At 38.2% G+C, this 15,584-nt stretch overlaps 1 protein-coding gene across 1 annotated transcript in view; it reads left to right on the forward strand.

The window, feature by feature from the left end:
• WHSC1L1 (Wolf-Hirschhorn syndrome candidate 1-like 1) overlaps positions 1 to 15,584 on the forward strand; it is a 135,354-nt gene that overhangs the window by 75,476 nt on the left and 44,294 nt on the right. Inside the window, exons 7-12 of the mRNA XM_012651087.1 lie at positions 4,400 to 4,403; positions 4,765 to 4,865; positions 6,967 to 7,012; positions 9,909 to 10,039; positions 10,431 to 10,559; positions 11,171 to 11,297. Of these exons, the coding sequence (XP_012506541.1) occupies positions 4,400 to 4,403; positions 4,765 to 4,865; positions 6,967 to 7,012; positions 9,909 to 10,039; positions 10,431 to 10,559; positions 11,171 to 11,297 (538 nt within the window). The remainder of the gene's footprint in view (positions 1 to 4,399; positions 4,404 to 4,764; positions 4,866 to 6,966; positions 7,013 to 9,908; positions 10,040 to 10,430; positions 10,560 to 11,170; positions 11,298 to 15,584) is intronic.

The raw sequence follows: 15,584 nt of genomic DNA on the forward strand, positions 1-15,584 counted from the left end.
AATCAAGCTAGGTTATTCTTGCTTCAAAGAGAAGTGCCTGTATTCAGTAAGTTTGTGCCTTTGCAATATTTAAAATAATTTTTTAAGAGACTGACTTACTAAGGATTTTAGAGTTTTAATTGAATGTTTGGTGGATTTGGTTTATATAACAGTATTATGCCAGTTGTATTTCTGTAATACTGCTTCATATTGCCATCAAGAAAGAAGTTAGTATTAACTAAGCTTGTTCATTTGGAATCTTAAAAGAAAGGAGTTTGTTTCATTTTGTTCTTTTAAAATTTTTTTGGCATGTAAGAAGTGACTGTAATAGAAAAAAAGATGAACTGTTTTCTGTCCTACTACACTGTTACCACTGAACATGCTTCTTAACCCATAGGTGTGGGTTTTTTCCCCACACTGACCAATTCTCCAACACCAGCTGGGTCCTGTGATTAATTCAGTTCTCACACTGCCCACCTGGAGTTTGAGTCAGATCCCTCAGAGTAAGAGCTCAGTCCCACAAGCCTGCCTCCACTTGAGATGCCTCTTGCAACTGACCAGCTATAAATTGCGGGTTCTCACAACCTCCTCCGTGGGTTCAGTCATTTGCTAGAGCAATTCACAGAACTCAAGAAAAGCTTTGCTAGCATTAGCCGGTTTATTATAAAGGGCATGACAAAGGATACAGATGAACAGCCAGATGGAAGAGGTGCACAGGAAAAGGGTGCAGAGTTTCCGTGCCCTGCCTGGGCACACTGCCCTCCAGGCACCTCACATGTTCAGTGATCCAGAAGTTCTCCAGATCCTATAGTTTAGGGATTTTCATGGAGGCTTTATCATGTAGGCATGACCAATTATTAACTCAGTCTCTAGCCCCTATCCCCTTCTCAGAGGGATAGGGGAGTGGAGCTGAAAGCATCTAGTCATGGCTTGGTCTTTCTGGTGACCAGCCCACATCCAGAAGCCCACCAAGAGTTGCCTCGTTAGAACAAAAGACACTCCTATCACCCAGGAAGTTCCAAGGGAATAGGAATTCCATGTCAGGAACCAGAATCAAAGACCAAATGTTAGAACAAAAGACACTCCTATCACCCAGGAAGTTCCAAGGGAATAGGAATTCCATGTCAGGAACCAGAGTCAAAGACCAAATGTTAGAACAAAAGATACACACACCACTCAGGAAATTACAAGGGTTTTAGGTGTTCTGTGCTACTATCCAGGGGCAGAGACCAAATATATATTTTTTATTGTATCACAATATCATAGTAACCAAATAGTTTTCTGGATGGATCAAAGTCTTAAGACCTGAGCACACACCTATAGTCCCAGCTACTCAGGAGGCTGAGGCAGGAGGATCACTTCAGCCCTGGAGTTTGAGGCTGCTGTGAGCTATGATTGCCCCACTGCATTCCAGCCTGGGCAACAGAGCGAGACCCGTCTCTTAAAAAAAAAAAAAAAAAAGACCTGAAGTAGTAATCTGGAATCAATAGTAACTCAGGCAAACCTGTGATTAAGTGGCATGAAAGGGTAAATATTATTGTAAGGAAAATTTAAGTCAGATTTTAATTATTAAAACAAAATAAAAACAGTCACTACTCAGAAAAGGACTTGGGCTAGCTTTCCTCAAAGAATGATGGAGGGGGTGCTGTAGGACAGGGAGGGGTGGTGGCAGCAGAGCTGGGGCACACGTTGAATGGGGCATGTGGAACAGCAGGAAGCTGAATAAAGAAAAGAGGGAGCGGCAAAGTCCGGACCATCACAATTTGTGTCATTTCAAAATACTGCACAAAAAGATGCAATTATAGAGTGGAAGGAATGGACTTAGAAGATTTTGCATTAACTAGCCATAATTGAAAATATTGTTCCCTTAGTTGAATAGTAAAAGAATCTTTTGGCCTCAGCTTTCCATAGCTAGGTGTATCAGTTTTGTTATCTCTGTTCACACTAAATTGTTAGTAATTTGTCTGAATTTAAGTGGGATACCCAGACTAGGATGGTCTTTACTTAAACATCTACAGTCTCTTCACCAGAGAGAAAGTAAAATCTTCATATAATATTAGACTAATCTTAACTCAAATATTATGCTTTTATTTTTAATGGAGCTTCTTTTTTTCCTTCCCCTTAACTACTGAACATTTTATTTTCATGTAGTCTTTTCATGGTAAGATTTAAGATCTGCTATGAATTTTTACTTTCTTTTTTTAACTGGAAGGTTGTAATTCTTTTTTTTTTTTTTTTTTTTTGAGACAGAGTCTGGCTCTATTGCCCTGGCCAGAGTGCCGTGACGTCAGCGTAGCTCACAACAACCTCAAAGTTCTGGGCTCAAGCGATCCTCCTGCCTCAGCCTCCCGAGTAGCTGGGACTACAGGCATGCGCCACCATGCCTGGCTAATTTTTTCTATATATATATTTTTAGTTGTCCAGATAATTTCTTTCTATTTTTAGTAGAGACGGGGTCTCGGTCTTGCTCAGGCTGATCTCGAACTGCTGACCTTGAGCGATCCACCTGCCTCGGCCTCCCAGATAATTCTTTATATCTGGAAAAGGGCAGCTTGGTTTCTTCCTTAGGCAGGCACTTATAATTTAGGTTGTAAATTAAGATTGGAAACTTAATACAGGGTGGGTGCTCTAAAGATTTGACCTTGGTTTAAGTTTAGTTATCAGCTTTTGGTTAAAAGCATATTTTGTCTTCTTAATTGACCATTTTGCTTTTTGTGAAAATAGCTTCAAAAGTAGTTGAAAAGTCAGAAAGGAGACTCGTTCTCCCTTCAGAAACCAATCGCATCATCATCTTAGCTGGTGTTAACTGCTTAAGGAAAATTCTTGAGCCTTTTCTTAGTAAATTCAGGGGATACATAATATGTGGCATGGCCACATTTCTGTGGTTTGAAGAATTATATTTGCATTCACACTAGATTTCTAAGCTATTTTCCAAACCTAGAAATGCTCACTTTTCTTTCTTAGAACATGAACATAATACTTTTTAGTGGTTTTAAATGCATATGTTCTTTGAGTAACCTTCAGAGTAATTTTAAGTCATGTTGCCTTATCCTCTGTAAGACAGTGGATCAAATCTCCTCTGCGCTTCATGGTACAGTTACATTGTCATCCTCAATACAAGTGAAGATTTTTTGTTTATTTTTAAGTAATTCCATTTTCATTTTTGTCTTCCCTAATAGTACTTGAATACTGATGATTATACCAAAGTATAGATCTCTGAGATCCTCAGGTTGGCCTAGGAGGGTAGAATAGCTGTTGCCTTAGTAAACATTTTCATTAGTCTGAGGAGGAGATTGAGTAAAGGAAGGAACCAGCACCTCTATTCGTGACTTCTGTGCTATAAATTGATTAGCCAGAGCTCCAAAACAATATATTATTATCAAACTACTTTTTCCCTAAAGCAAAGTATTGGGACCCTTCTTTCTTTGGGCTTTGAACTAAAGTAAGGCAAGCCATTTACACACAGCCAAGAGCAAGGAAACCAGAAAATAGGAAGGTTACATGGAAGGCTTTATTGAAGTAGCTTCTGTCTGATTTTATAGGCGGTCTGAATAGCTTTTTGCTGTGGCAAGCGAGAGGCGGTTCTTATTTAAGAAGGACTGTTTAGGTGGTTCAGGCGCTGAAACCACAGAGAACAGCTCACTGCAGGCGACGTTCCTTCTCAGGGTCACAGAACGAAATCATCCCTTAGTATTCTTTGAAGTTGTGGTCTTCAGTCTTAGTTTTTATCCTTTCCAAAAATGGGGTCCATGTGCATTTTCTTCCATTTGCTTTTAAAGAATTGTACTCTTTAAAAATCTGAATAGTTTCTTATTTTGCCATTCATTTAACATGAAGAAGCTTGATTATTCGTTTCAGTTAGTTTTCCATGACTAATTATTTCTTAAGTATTAACAAGTCCTTTTGATAGTCAAATCAATGATTAAGTTTTGGTCGCAGTTTTGCGCTTTTCCTACTATGGTTGTTAATAAAAGTAGCACATCTTATATAAGTGCACCAAACACTATTAACCATTTTACATATAGTATTTTTTTTTGAGACAGAGTCTCACTGTGTTGCCCCAGCTAGAGTGCCGTGGCGTCGGCCTAGCTCACAGCAACCTCAAACTCCTGGGCTCAAGCGATCCTCCTGCCTCAGTCTCCTGAGTAGCTGGGACTACAGGCATGCGCCACCATGCCGGCTAATTTTTTCTATATATTTTTAGTTGTCCAATTAATTTCTTTCTATTTTTAGTAGAGACAGGGTCTTGCTCTTGCTCAGGCTGGTCTCCAACTCCTGACCTTAAGTGATCCTCCTGCCTTGGCCTCCTAGAGTGCTAGAATTACAGGCGTGAGCTACATACAGTATTAATCGAACTTATTTGTTAAAATGTAAAGTGTTAACACCGATTGAATTTTGAACCAGTAATTCCTAATGTCAGCTAGGTAATGAAGTCATTTTTACCCATCCCTTCAGTCCCTTCATCCCCTTAATTATACTTACCTAAGCATGTTAACCTGCCTTGAAAACTAAACTGTGCCTCTCCTGTTTTAGTTTGACTTTATAAAAAATCCTATCTCCCTTTATTTGTATAATTTGAGATCCTGTGTCTCAGCTCGTCAGCCTTTACAATTTGATCTATTAAAGAATTTGTGTGTTCCCAAGTATTTAATAGCTTTCTAATGATTTACTATTAAAATTCTAAAAGTAGGTAAGAAAAGCAAGGAATTTGGTGAAATCTTAATTACATAAATGTCAAGGTATCCTTAAATGAATTTTTGTTTGTTCGTTTAAATCATCTCTTAGGCTCAGTAGAAAAGAAGCAACAGAGAAGATCAATCAGAACTCGTTCTGAATCAGAGAAATCCACTGAGGTTGTGCCAAAGAAGAAGATCAAAAAGGAGCAGGTTGGCTTCCTACATGTAGAGAGTTAAAACGTTGTATTTGTAAATGTTGTGGCTTCTCTTGGTACCCTAAAAGAAAGAGAAGCTGTCCCCACACTGGGTTTCCTTTCTGGACTATCTTACGCTCCCGTCCTGGAGGGTTGCGGTGCCCAATTCTGGTAGAACCAGCCCTGTGATTCTGCTTCAAGCATTTTCACAGAAAACAGTCAGGCTTCAGGAGACGGGAAGCCAGTGGTGCAAGACTCTTAAATAATCTTCACATTTATTTTGAAATTTCTGTTATGAGCAAAATGATTTTATGTTTTTATGATTTTTATTTGGAACCATTATTGAGTTCCTTTTTTTTTAATTTTGATTTTTGGTTTAAGCTGCTGGTATGTATTGTTTTTATTTTTTAAACCAATCAAATTAATTTATATTCTTATATTTAAGAAGCAGATAATCATAGATGATCTGGTTTTTCTGTTAATATCACAGATTTTTTGGAATGTTATTTTCCCAGTGGAATGGCACTCACCTGGTATCAGGTTGTCAGATGAACAATATTTAAGCAAAAAAGGTAGGGAGTGCATTTTGACTGAAGTGTATTAATCCAGTGTAATCAATGTAGTAGTATACATGTTAAATTACCTTTTTCAAAGAAATTTTTAGAAACTATTCTCCTTTAAGCTCACAATCAGATTCTTTTCTTAATTATTTTAAAGTGAAAGAATATCCATTTTTGCAGCCTAGATACCTGCTATTAAAACAAATTCCAAATAGAATTAGTTCCAGTAAGTTTTATATTTTTAAAATCATTTAATATGGAAGAATGTGGACTTTTCTATTAAAATATTTCCTTCCAAATTTTAAACTTCCAAATTTAAAATCTAACTTTGTGGGTGCTCTATGGTATTGCCAAGCATATAAGACAAATTTTCCAGAATACTTAACTAAAATTTAAGTCATATACTAATTTATCATTCATTTATCATATTAACTTTCATACTTAGGAAATTATATTCCAAAAAATCTTTCTAAGCTCTTGCAAATCTACAGTATTCATTACCAAGATGAAGTTGTGATTTTTGCCATCTGGTTCCCAAATTCAATCTGTGACCAATCAGTTTAAAATTAATAAGCAGAATGAGTACAAAAAATGGGACAAATTGTTAATGCCACTGTGTTATAGCTAGTAGTAGAATAATGCCAGTGATTGTTTAGAAGATTTTATATTTGTATTACTAATTGTATCTTATAAAAGCGTTTCTGTTGTATGTTTTTTTACCTGTTGTAAAAAAAATAAAAAAATTTTTTTAAAAAGCTTAGAACAATCCTTAAATATTTACAAAATGTGTTTCAACATGCATATTTCACCACATCTTAAAAAAACATGAAATTCAATTCATAGCTTAAACAGGAACTCCACCAAACAGCATCCTTTCTCTGATTCCAATGGTTCAATCCTCAAATTACCACGTGTTTTACATATACATTGGCAGAATAACTTCTGATCTCGCTCTCCTAATGTAGGATCAAGACACTGTTCATAAGACACTCAAGAAAGTGCTTTTGCAATATCACAAACTTATTTTCTTAAGTTTGTACTAGCAGCAAAAGTATTGAGCTTGCAGCTGTATGGAGCCCTGTAGCACTCTCTACAGAGAGGGTCCTGATTCCCAGCAACTTAGCTGTGAGTGCAGGCGCGGAAGGGTCTTAAAGTGGCGTGAGTTACATTAACCTGAGTATCATAGTAAGTAAAAATTTATCCTAACGTCTTTGGGGCGGGAGGGGTTTATAGCAACACTGGGGCTGGTTGCAGAAACAACCCCTCTCCTGCCTCCCAGACACTGAGGAAAGTATTCTTGTTCTCTTCATATACCAAGGGAATGGTGGGAAAAGTCTTTGCTAGAGAGCATGTGGCTGTGTGTTGTCACTTGGTATTCAGCACAGGCAGCTAAGATCTTGAGACAGAGAACTGTACCCAGAAGATGGGACTGAGTTCAGATTTCAGATACATTAATCACTCATCATTACTTAGATTTATGAAAGTATTTTTTCTCTCTGTTAATAACTAAAAGTGAAAAAAATTCCTTGTTAATGCTGTGTCTTTCTGTCCAAACAGGTTGAAACAGTTCCTCAGGCTACAATGAAGACTGGATTACAGAAAGGTGAGTTAATATTATAATGTTGCTTTGCAATTCCTTGATTAAAACCAATTTTTAAGAATGACTTATTTGTACTTCATGTATTTTTGTCTGTCTCTGTAAATCATTGTTGTTGCTCTTCAGTGTGAAATTGCAGTATTCCCCGGGGTGTGTGTGTGTGTGTGTGTGTGTGTGTGTGTGTGTATGTGTATGTGTGTGTGACTTTTAAGAGTTGATCTTACTCTTATGAAAAGTAAGTCTCTTACGAAAAGTGAAAAGTCTTATTTGTTTTGGTAAATTGGAGAACACCACGTAGACTTGATACTGTTTCCAACTTTTCTCCATAAGATTCTGGGGTTTCACTGGCTTATAAACTAGGGATGTGACGAATCCACTTTTTTAGGTATTCGACTGAATACCGAATAGTAGCTATTAATGTTTGTCAAACATGGACTATGACAAATCAGACAAGACAACCTGATTGAAAAAATCTTGCCACATTTATTTTTACAGTGCTGTAAAATCTTTTTTTGTAAATTAAAATGGTTCATAGCATATTTATGGCCACTATTAGATGACCTTATGTGAATCTATTTGAGATATGCACAAAGTTTAAGAAACCTTAAACTTATATCTGTATTTTCTGTGTGCAATTTGACTACAGTACAAACTCCATAGCATGATTCGTGCGTTTTTGGTGAGCTCAAACTGTATTTATACCTGTAGTTTACTCTGGGCAAATTGCATTATTTAAAAAAAAATAAAACACCAGCCTCTCTGCATTCTCGGGGAGAAGTCTGCAGCGATGGTCTCCGTGGAGATCCTCAGCAGAACTGAACAGCCTCTCGGAGGGAACACTGCTTGGCGGAGCTCCAAGAAAAGGCATCGCGATCGCTGCGAGATTAGGAGGCCTGATTGCGTTGTGTTTCCACCATTCCACAGGGTCGGCGGACCGGGGAGTGCAGGGCTCTGTCAGATTCAGTGACAGCTCCGTCTCCGCAGCGATTGAGGAAACTGTGGACTGAGATTCCTGTACAATTTCATCCCAGAAACTCCAGACTTGTAGTCTCCATGCAAGATTTCTTTGTCGGCTGCTTGATAAACAGTTTCTTTGTTTTCGATTTGGATTTTGCCAGTCGTCATTATTGGCATTTTCCTGCCTGGTTTCTTCTTCAAGACTCTGAACAATTGCTTTAACGTTCAAATGATTTTTTTTTTTTTTTTTTTGGTCTGAGCTGGATGGGTACAGCTTTTAAATCGTGGGTCCAGCCTAAAAACCACCGTTTAACGTACACTGATCAATTTCAACATGGACTGTTTTTGGTTTTTTGTTTCTAAATAAAGCATCATTAATGCACATCTGCAGGGTTTTGCCAAACAGCCCAACTGTATACATTACAATCATTAAAAGCTTTTTTTTTAAATATTAGTGCCGTTGTCATGGAGAACAGCATGACAGCTGCCTTTGGCAGTCTGTCATTTTTCTAGCATTTTCAGAAACTCATCGGAAATGGCGGTACCTGTGTTTCCCTTCGAAAGCCTCTCAGTACAGCACTCCTGTTCCTCTGTTAAACTCCTTGTTAATCCAGTGATCTTTTAGACCAAGGAAATACTTTGTGGTGGTGTTCTGGGTCCATACACCAGCAATGAAGGAGATAGATTTGTGTACTTGTGTTTTTAAATCAGCATTAACATGGGCAGGCACCCTCATTTATAGATGTCAGGAAACATTCAGTGAAAACCTTGTAGAATGGGATGTGATAACGAGGTTCCAGTAATCTGAGCAGTCTAACGAGGCCCACATCCTCCAGCACAGACCGTGGCTGTGTACCAAGTGCTGCTCTCACTCAGCCTGTCTCGGATCTTCCTGGCCTCGGGAGACTTGTTTCTCCGTGGTCTCTTCTGGACTGCACACTTCCACCATAGCTTGCTGGGCTGATCTAGATGTCTGTCTGTTGTATGGAAATTTTGGGGGAAAAAATCCAAAACACAAACTGTGGGTTGAAATATTAACCGTCTCCTTGGTTCCTTGGTATTCACCGTGCCTGATCTGCACATTTCATCGTGGCTGTTTCTGTATAGCCTATACTGCATTAGCCCAAGAGATTGTTGCTTTGTAACTTTTTGCACTATTGTTTTGGCTGGATTTGTATTACACACAGTTTTAAAAAAAAAAAAAATTCCACACTACTCTCTGCCTTTTTTTTCCATATTTATTCCTTCCCGCACAAATTCCGCACAGAGGCCTCCCATCCAGCTCTGCGTGACCTGGCTGCACGTCACAGCCCCCGCAGCGCGCCTCCCGAATGGCATGACACGTAGCTGTGCTGCAGCACTTGCTAATGGTCACAATAAATGCCACTTCACCAAGTCTCAGATGAACGATTACGAACATCCAAAATTTATTTGGGGGGCAATAATCAACCGAATTTGCAAAATTCAGGGGAAAATGGCACTATCCGTGTACGAATCGAATACAAATCAAAGATTTGTCACATCCCTAATAAAAACAAGGTGGAGATGTCTCTGCGACCATATTTGTAAGCTACACAGTGTGTTGGGTTTTATGTCTTCCCCCTCCAAATTGAATGGTTCTTCGAATTGCTCCAAATCAATCAGCTGTCCTGCAGTTTTGATAGAATTGGTTTTTAGGTTGGAACTTGGGCTCTGTTGACTGAAGATAGCTTTAGAGCAGGAGAACTGAATTAAATGTTTTGATAGAGCCGTTGTAAATTAAATCACTCACTACCAGGAAGGTCAGAAGCTCATGAAGTTTTGACTCATGACTTCAGTGTTACAAAGAGAGCTGTGCTTTTTTCACACTAAAGATGAGTTCGGGGAAAGAATATATTCTCCCACAAAAAAAATTAAAACAACTTGAAGCACTATTTTAGGATTAATTTCAGTGTGTTGTATTAAGGTGCCAGCGAGATTTCAGATTCCTGTAAACCTCTAAAGAAAAGGAGTCGCGCCTCAACCGATGTAGAAATGACTAGTTCAGCATACAGAGACACATCTGACTCCGATTCTAGAGGACTCAGTGATCTGCAGGTAAATATGTTCAAAGGTCTGCACACTGTGCTGTTTTTGCTTTGCAAGACCAAAGTAGCATAATGCTTTTGCCTGACGTATTTGGAAAAATCAGGGAAAATTTTTAAATACTCATAGGATACCCAAATCACTTTGGTTATTTTGTAATTGAAGAGTGCTTTCATTTTGTTGTTCTTTTATATAACAGAAGTATAGTTTATCTTTCATTTTAACTACAGTTTGTCCCCAAACTGCAGAGATACGGTCTCCATGGTTTTTAGAAAGAAAGAGAGGACGAATGAAATTGTGTCAAGATTTATTTAAGAAAGTCTTACTAGGATTTTCATAGCATCTAATTTTGAGGAGATTTTTATTTTCTTTTTCTTAAAAATGTGCTATGTTTTCCGTGTAGGTAGGCTTTGGAAAGCAAGTAGATAGCCCTTCAGCTACTGCAGATGCAGATGTTTCTGATGTGCAGTCCATGGATTCGAGTTTGTCAAGAAGAGGCATTGGCATGAGTAAGAAGGACACTGTATGTCAGGTAGGCAGGCGACAGTCGATCCTATGGCTTGAAACTATTGTTACCGAATTCTGCCAATAATAGACGCACCTCCTGTTAAAGAGGGCACTACGTTGCTAAATTGTGATATGACTTCATAGCTGAAGATCTGAAAGCTCTTTCTAGCTCTTCTCTTACATGCAAGTGCCAGTCTTCATTGCAATAAACTGTAATTAATTGGAAGTAAATGGCAGATGACTAATTTCAAAGCTTTTCTTAAATTCGAGTTCATATTAACTTTTTAAATGTATTTTTACCCTTTTTGAAAAATACTGTTTTGCCTTGTGAAGAAACATGAAAGTATGCAGATCTCAAAGAAGGAGTCATAAAAGATCAAGTATGACTTTTAAACTTTTTACCATATTGGGTCTGGAAATACTGTAATTGTCTAGTTCAGTGGTTCTCAAAGCGAAGGCCAAGGAACAGCAGCATCATCAGGATACTGTTAGAAATGCAAATTCTTGGGCCCCACCCCAGACCTACTGAATCAGAGCCTTTGGGCTCGGGACCCAGTAATCTGTTTCAAACAAGCCCTCCGTGTGATTCCCATGTTTGTTAAAGTTTGAGAACCGTTGCTTTTTGCCATATTGCAGATCTGTGAGAGCTCTGGTGACTCTCTGATTCCCTGTGAGGGGGAGTGCTGCAAACACTTTCACCTGGAGTGCCTGGGCTTGACGTCACTCCCCGAGGGAAAGTTCATCTGTGTGGAATGTAAAACCGGTAAGCTTGCTCACTGCGACAGATACGGAGAGACGAACAGGGAGGAAGAGGAACGTGCAGTGGGAACAGTTCCCAGGCATCAAATTCTCATCACTTTTATCTGGTCCTCCTCCTCCCCCCATAAGTGCTTCACCAAAGTTATTGGTACCATTCAGTGATTAGGCTTCCCAAGATCAAAAGAGTAGTCAAATTTCCTCCTACCATAAAATCTAGCAGATTATTGAGATGAATTTGTTTTATCTAAAGAGTTATACAAAGTATGTGCATCGAGTTATTTTTTATTTATTTGTTTTATCTAAAGAGTTATACAAAGTATGTGCATTGAGTTATTTTTCAGATAGGTTTGAGACTTTTTGTGCTCGATAAATTGGTTTAAGGTCCTTAATGGACTGGAGCAAGTATCAATCAAAACTTACAACCATGATGATTATATTTTTTAGTGGAGATATGGAGCTTCTGGAAACATTTTTTAAAACTTGAGATTATTTCTTATCCCACAGTTATTTCTTATCCCACTATCCTTAGAGTACCACCTTTCAAAATAATGTACAGAAAAATAAATGTGCTAGCTTCTTCTCTATGTAGCCGTGATGCTGGTTAAAGTCATGGAAAGCAGGAAGTGGTGTTTAGTCTGTAACAGCATGGCAAGTGAAAAATCAGTTGGAGATGGCATGGTAGTGCTTCTAGGAACCGTGTGTGTGCTCTCTGGTTTGCTTTGGTTTTGTTTTAGCTATGAAGAACTAAGAGTTAATTGGATATCAAGTATATGTGATATGCTCGTCTCACCCTTGACTGTCTATTTTTCTACTCCTTTTTCCCCCTTTATTTTAATTCTCACAGATATTTATTTTATCCTTTTTTATTTGATTATACTCCTCCTAAAATCCTTTAGATAAAAAGTTGACAATTTTTTTTTTTTTTTTTTTTACCAAACATTGACTTACCAAATGCAAGGTGCTGTTAAGCATTTTATCCTAGTACCTCATTTGATCCTCATAACATTATGAGATATAGGTATTATTACTATTTCCATTTTTCAGAAGGGAAAACTGAGGACTAGAGAGTTAATACCCTGCCGAAAGTCACAAAGATAGCATATGAAAAAAATGGAATTTAAACCCAGGCAGCTTGACTTCAGAGTCCTTGCACTTTACCATTGCCTTCTACCCCCTTGGCTAAGTAGGATGGACATCATATGTCACAAATCATATATCCTAACACATACACACACTCAGTCACATACACAAATTAAGCCATGGAAGCTGTTGAGAACATATGATATATTTTTTCTATATAAAATATTTTATTCATCACATTTAGACCCTGCAGGAAAACTTTTGAACAGTTTACCAACTGGCAGTCTCAGGGTAACAACTGCAATGTTTTATTTGGCCTTCAGAATGTGTTTTCATTTTTGAACATGGATTGGGCATATACTTCTGGCTGCCCACATTCCCAGTCATTCCTTTTTCTAAACCTCTGTCACTCCAGTCACTTAGGTAACCTGCATGGCCCTTTTAAGAATTCAAGTATGTAATCCCAGATTTAAACTATTGATAGGAAGGACCATGTATCTCAGTATTAAAACATTCTTACGGCTCCTTTCTTAACTCTAGAATCCAGTAGAATTCTACCAAAAAAGGTTAGATATAATCCAGTTTGGTATATATCTATTAGGAAATTTAAGAGGGAAATATGCTGTAAAAATAATTAAGTAGAACAAGGTCAGAGGACTCATACTTCGTGATTTCAAAGTTTACTACAAAGCCGCAGTAGTGCAAACAGTGATAGTGCATAGATTGACATGCAGACCAATGGAATAGACTAGAGAGCCCAGAAATAAGCACTTGCATATATGGCCAATTTTTTTTGACAGGGTGCCAAGACCATTCAGTGGGCAAAGGGCAGTCTTTTCAACAAACAATGCTAGAAAAATTGGATATACACACATAAGAATGAAGTCAGACCCTTAACCTAACACTATAAACAAAAACAAAAATCAACTCAAAATGGATCAAAGAGCAAAATATAAGAGCTAAAACTATAAAACTCTTAGAAGAAAACATAGGGAAAAAGTTTCATGACATTGGATTTGGCAGTGGTTTCATAGATGTGACACCAAAGGCACAGGCAGCAGAAGGAGAAACAGACACATTGGGCTTCATCAAAATTAAAAACTTCTCCCAGCACTCTGGGAGGCTGAGGCAGGAGGATCACTCAAGGTCAAGAGTTCGAGACCATCCTGAGCAAGAGCGAGACCCCGTCTCTACTAAAAATAGAAAGAAATTAGCTGGACAACTAAGAATATATAGAAAAAATTAGCCGGACATGGTGGCGCATGTCTGTAGTCCCAGCTACTCGGGAGGCTGAGGCAGGAGGATCGCCTGAGCCCAGGAGTTTGAGGTTGCTGTGAGCTAGGATGACGCCATGGCACTCTAGCCCGGGCAACAGAGCAAGACTCTGTCTCAAAAAAAGAAAAGAAAAAAAAAATTAAAAACTTCTATACACCGAAGGATACTGTCAAAACAGTGGAAAGACAACTCGAGGAATGGAAGACATTATATGCAAATCATTTCTGATAAGTGATTAATACCCAGAATAAATAGAGGGCTCCTTCAACTCAACAGCAAATAAACAAACAACCCAGTTCAAAATTTGGCAAAGAACTTGAGCAGGTATTTCTCCAAAAAAGTTATAGAGGTGGCCAGTAAGCACATGAAAATGTGCTCAATACAATTAGTAATCAGGGAATGCAAATGAAAAACACAGCGAGATGCCACCTAACACCCGTTAGGATGGCTAGTATTAAAGAAACAGAAAACAATGTGTTAGCCAAGACATGGATAAATTGGAACCCTTGTGCATTGTTGGTGGGAACGTAAAGTGGTGTCGTGGCTTTGAAAACAGTATGGCAGTGTCTCAGAAAATTAAACAGTTACCGTATGTTCCAGCAATTCCACTCTAGGTATGTACCCAAAAGAAATGAAAGCAAGGATTCCAGCAGATATTTGTACACCCATGTTCACAGCAGCATTATTCACAATAATCAAAAAGTAGAAACAACCCAAATGTCTATTAATGGATGACTGGATAAACAAAATGTAATGTGTACATACAATGCAATATTATTCAGCCATAAAAAGAAATGAAATTCTGATAACATGCTACAAAATGGATGTACCTTGAAGATATTTTGTTGAGTGACATAAGGACAGAAAAGGACAGATAATGTGTGTTTCCATTTATATAAGGTGCCCAGAGTAACCAATTTCTTAGAGACAGAAGTAGAATGGTGGTTACCAGGGTTGTGGGGGAGGGAGTTGGGGAGTTGTTTAACAGGTACATAGTTTCAGTGGGGACAATGAAGAAGTTCTGGAGACAATGATGGTTGCACAACAATGCGAATGTACTTAATGCCACTTAACTGTACACTTAAAAATGGCTAAAATGTTAAACTTCGTTTCATATATATATAGTTTCATATATATATATATTTACTACAATTATAAAAAGCGATTAAGTGATTTTGATTTATTTATGACATGACTAATTTGGTACAATTCTAACATTAGAAATGAGAACTCAGATTCTTCAAACCATTGTTTATGGTCACATAGGCAGTTTCCCCTTGTTTATCAAATGGTAAACACTTTACATGTAAAAGTATTACAGGATACATCCCTAATAAGTTCTTATAATGCCACTTTCTATTGTTTAAAACAAATGTGATTTCTAGAAAGAAAGCATTTTCACTTACTCTTTTGAATAAAATGTGTAATAAAAAGAGACTACAAAAAGAGTTCAGTAACAGATAATTTTACTTATCACTTACTTATTCCTCCTCAACCCCCATCTCCAGTCCTTGACTCAGGACTGACTTGGACTTATTCTTTTTTTTTTGGAGACAGTCTGTTGCTCTGTTGCCTGGGCTAGAGTGCAGTGGGGTGATCATAGCTCACAGCAACCTCAAACTGCTGAGCTTGTGATTTTCCTGCCTCAGCCTCCCGAGTAGCTGGGACTACAGGCACGTGCCACCACACCCAGCTAATTTTTCTATTTCTTGTAGAGACAGGGTCTCCGTCTTGCTCAGGCTGGCCTGAAGTAATCCTGGCCTCAAGAGTGCTAGGATTACAGGCGTGAGCCACCATGCCCGGCCCAGACTAATTTATTCTTAATGGAGACCGGTTCCTAGTGGGAGGGGAGGATATTGGAAACATTCACATGCTAGAGCTTTAGTCTTAAAGAGATTTGGTAGTTAAAATGTCTGTTAGCATAGCAATTGCACTA

The sequence above is a fragment of the Propithecus coquereli genome, unplaced genomic scaffold, assembly GCF_000956105.1.
Source record: "Propithecus coquereli isolate 6110/MARCELLA unplaced genomic scaffold, Pcoq_1.0 Scaffold349, whole genome shotgun sequence".
In the NCBI taxonomy this organism is placed as follows: domain Eukaryota; kingdom Metazoa; phylum Chordata; class Mammalia; order Primates; family Indriidae; genus Propithecus; species Propithecus coquereli.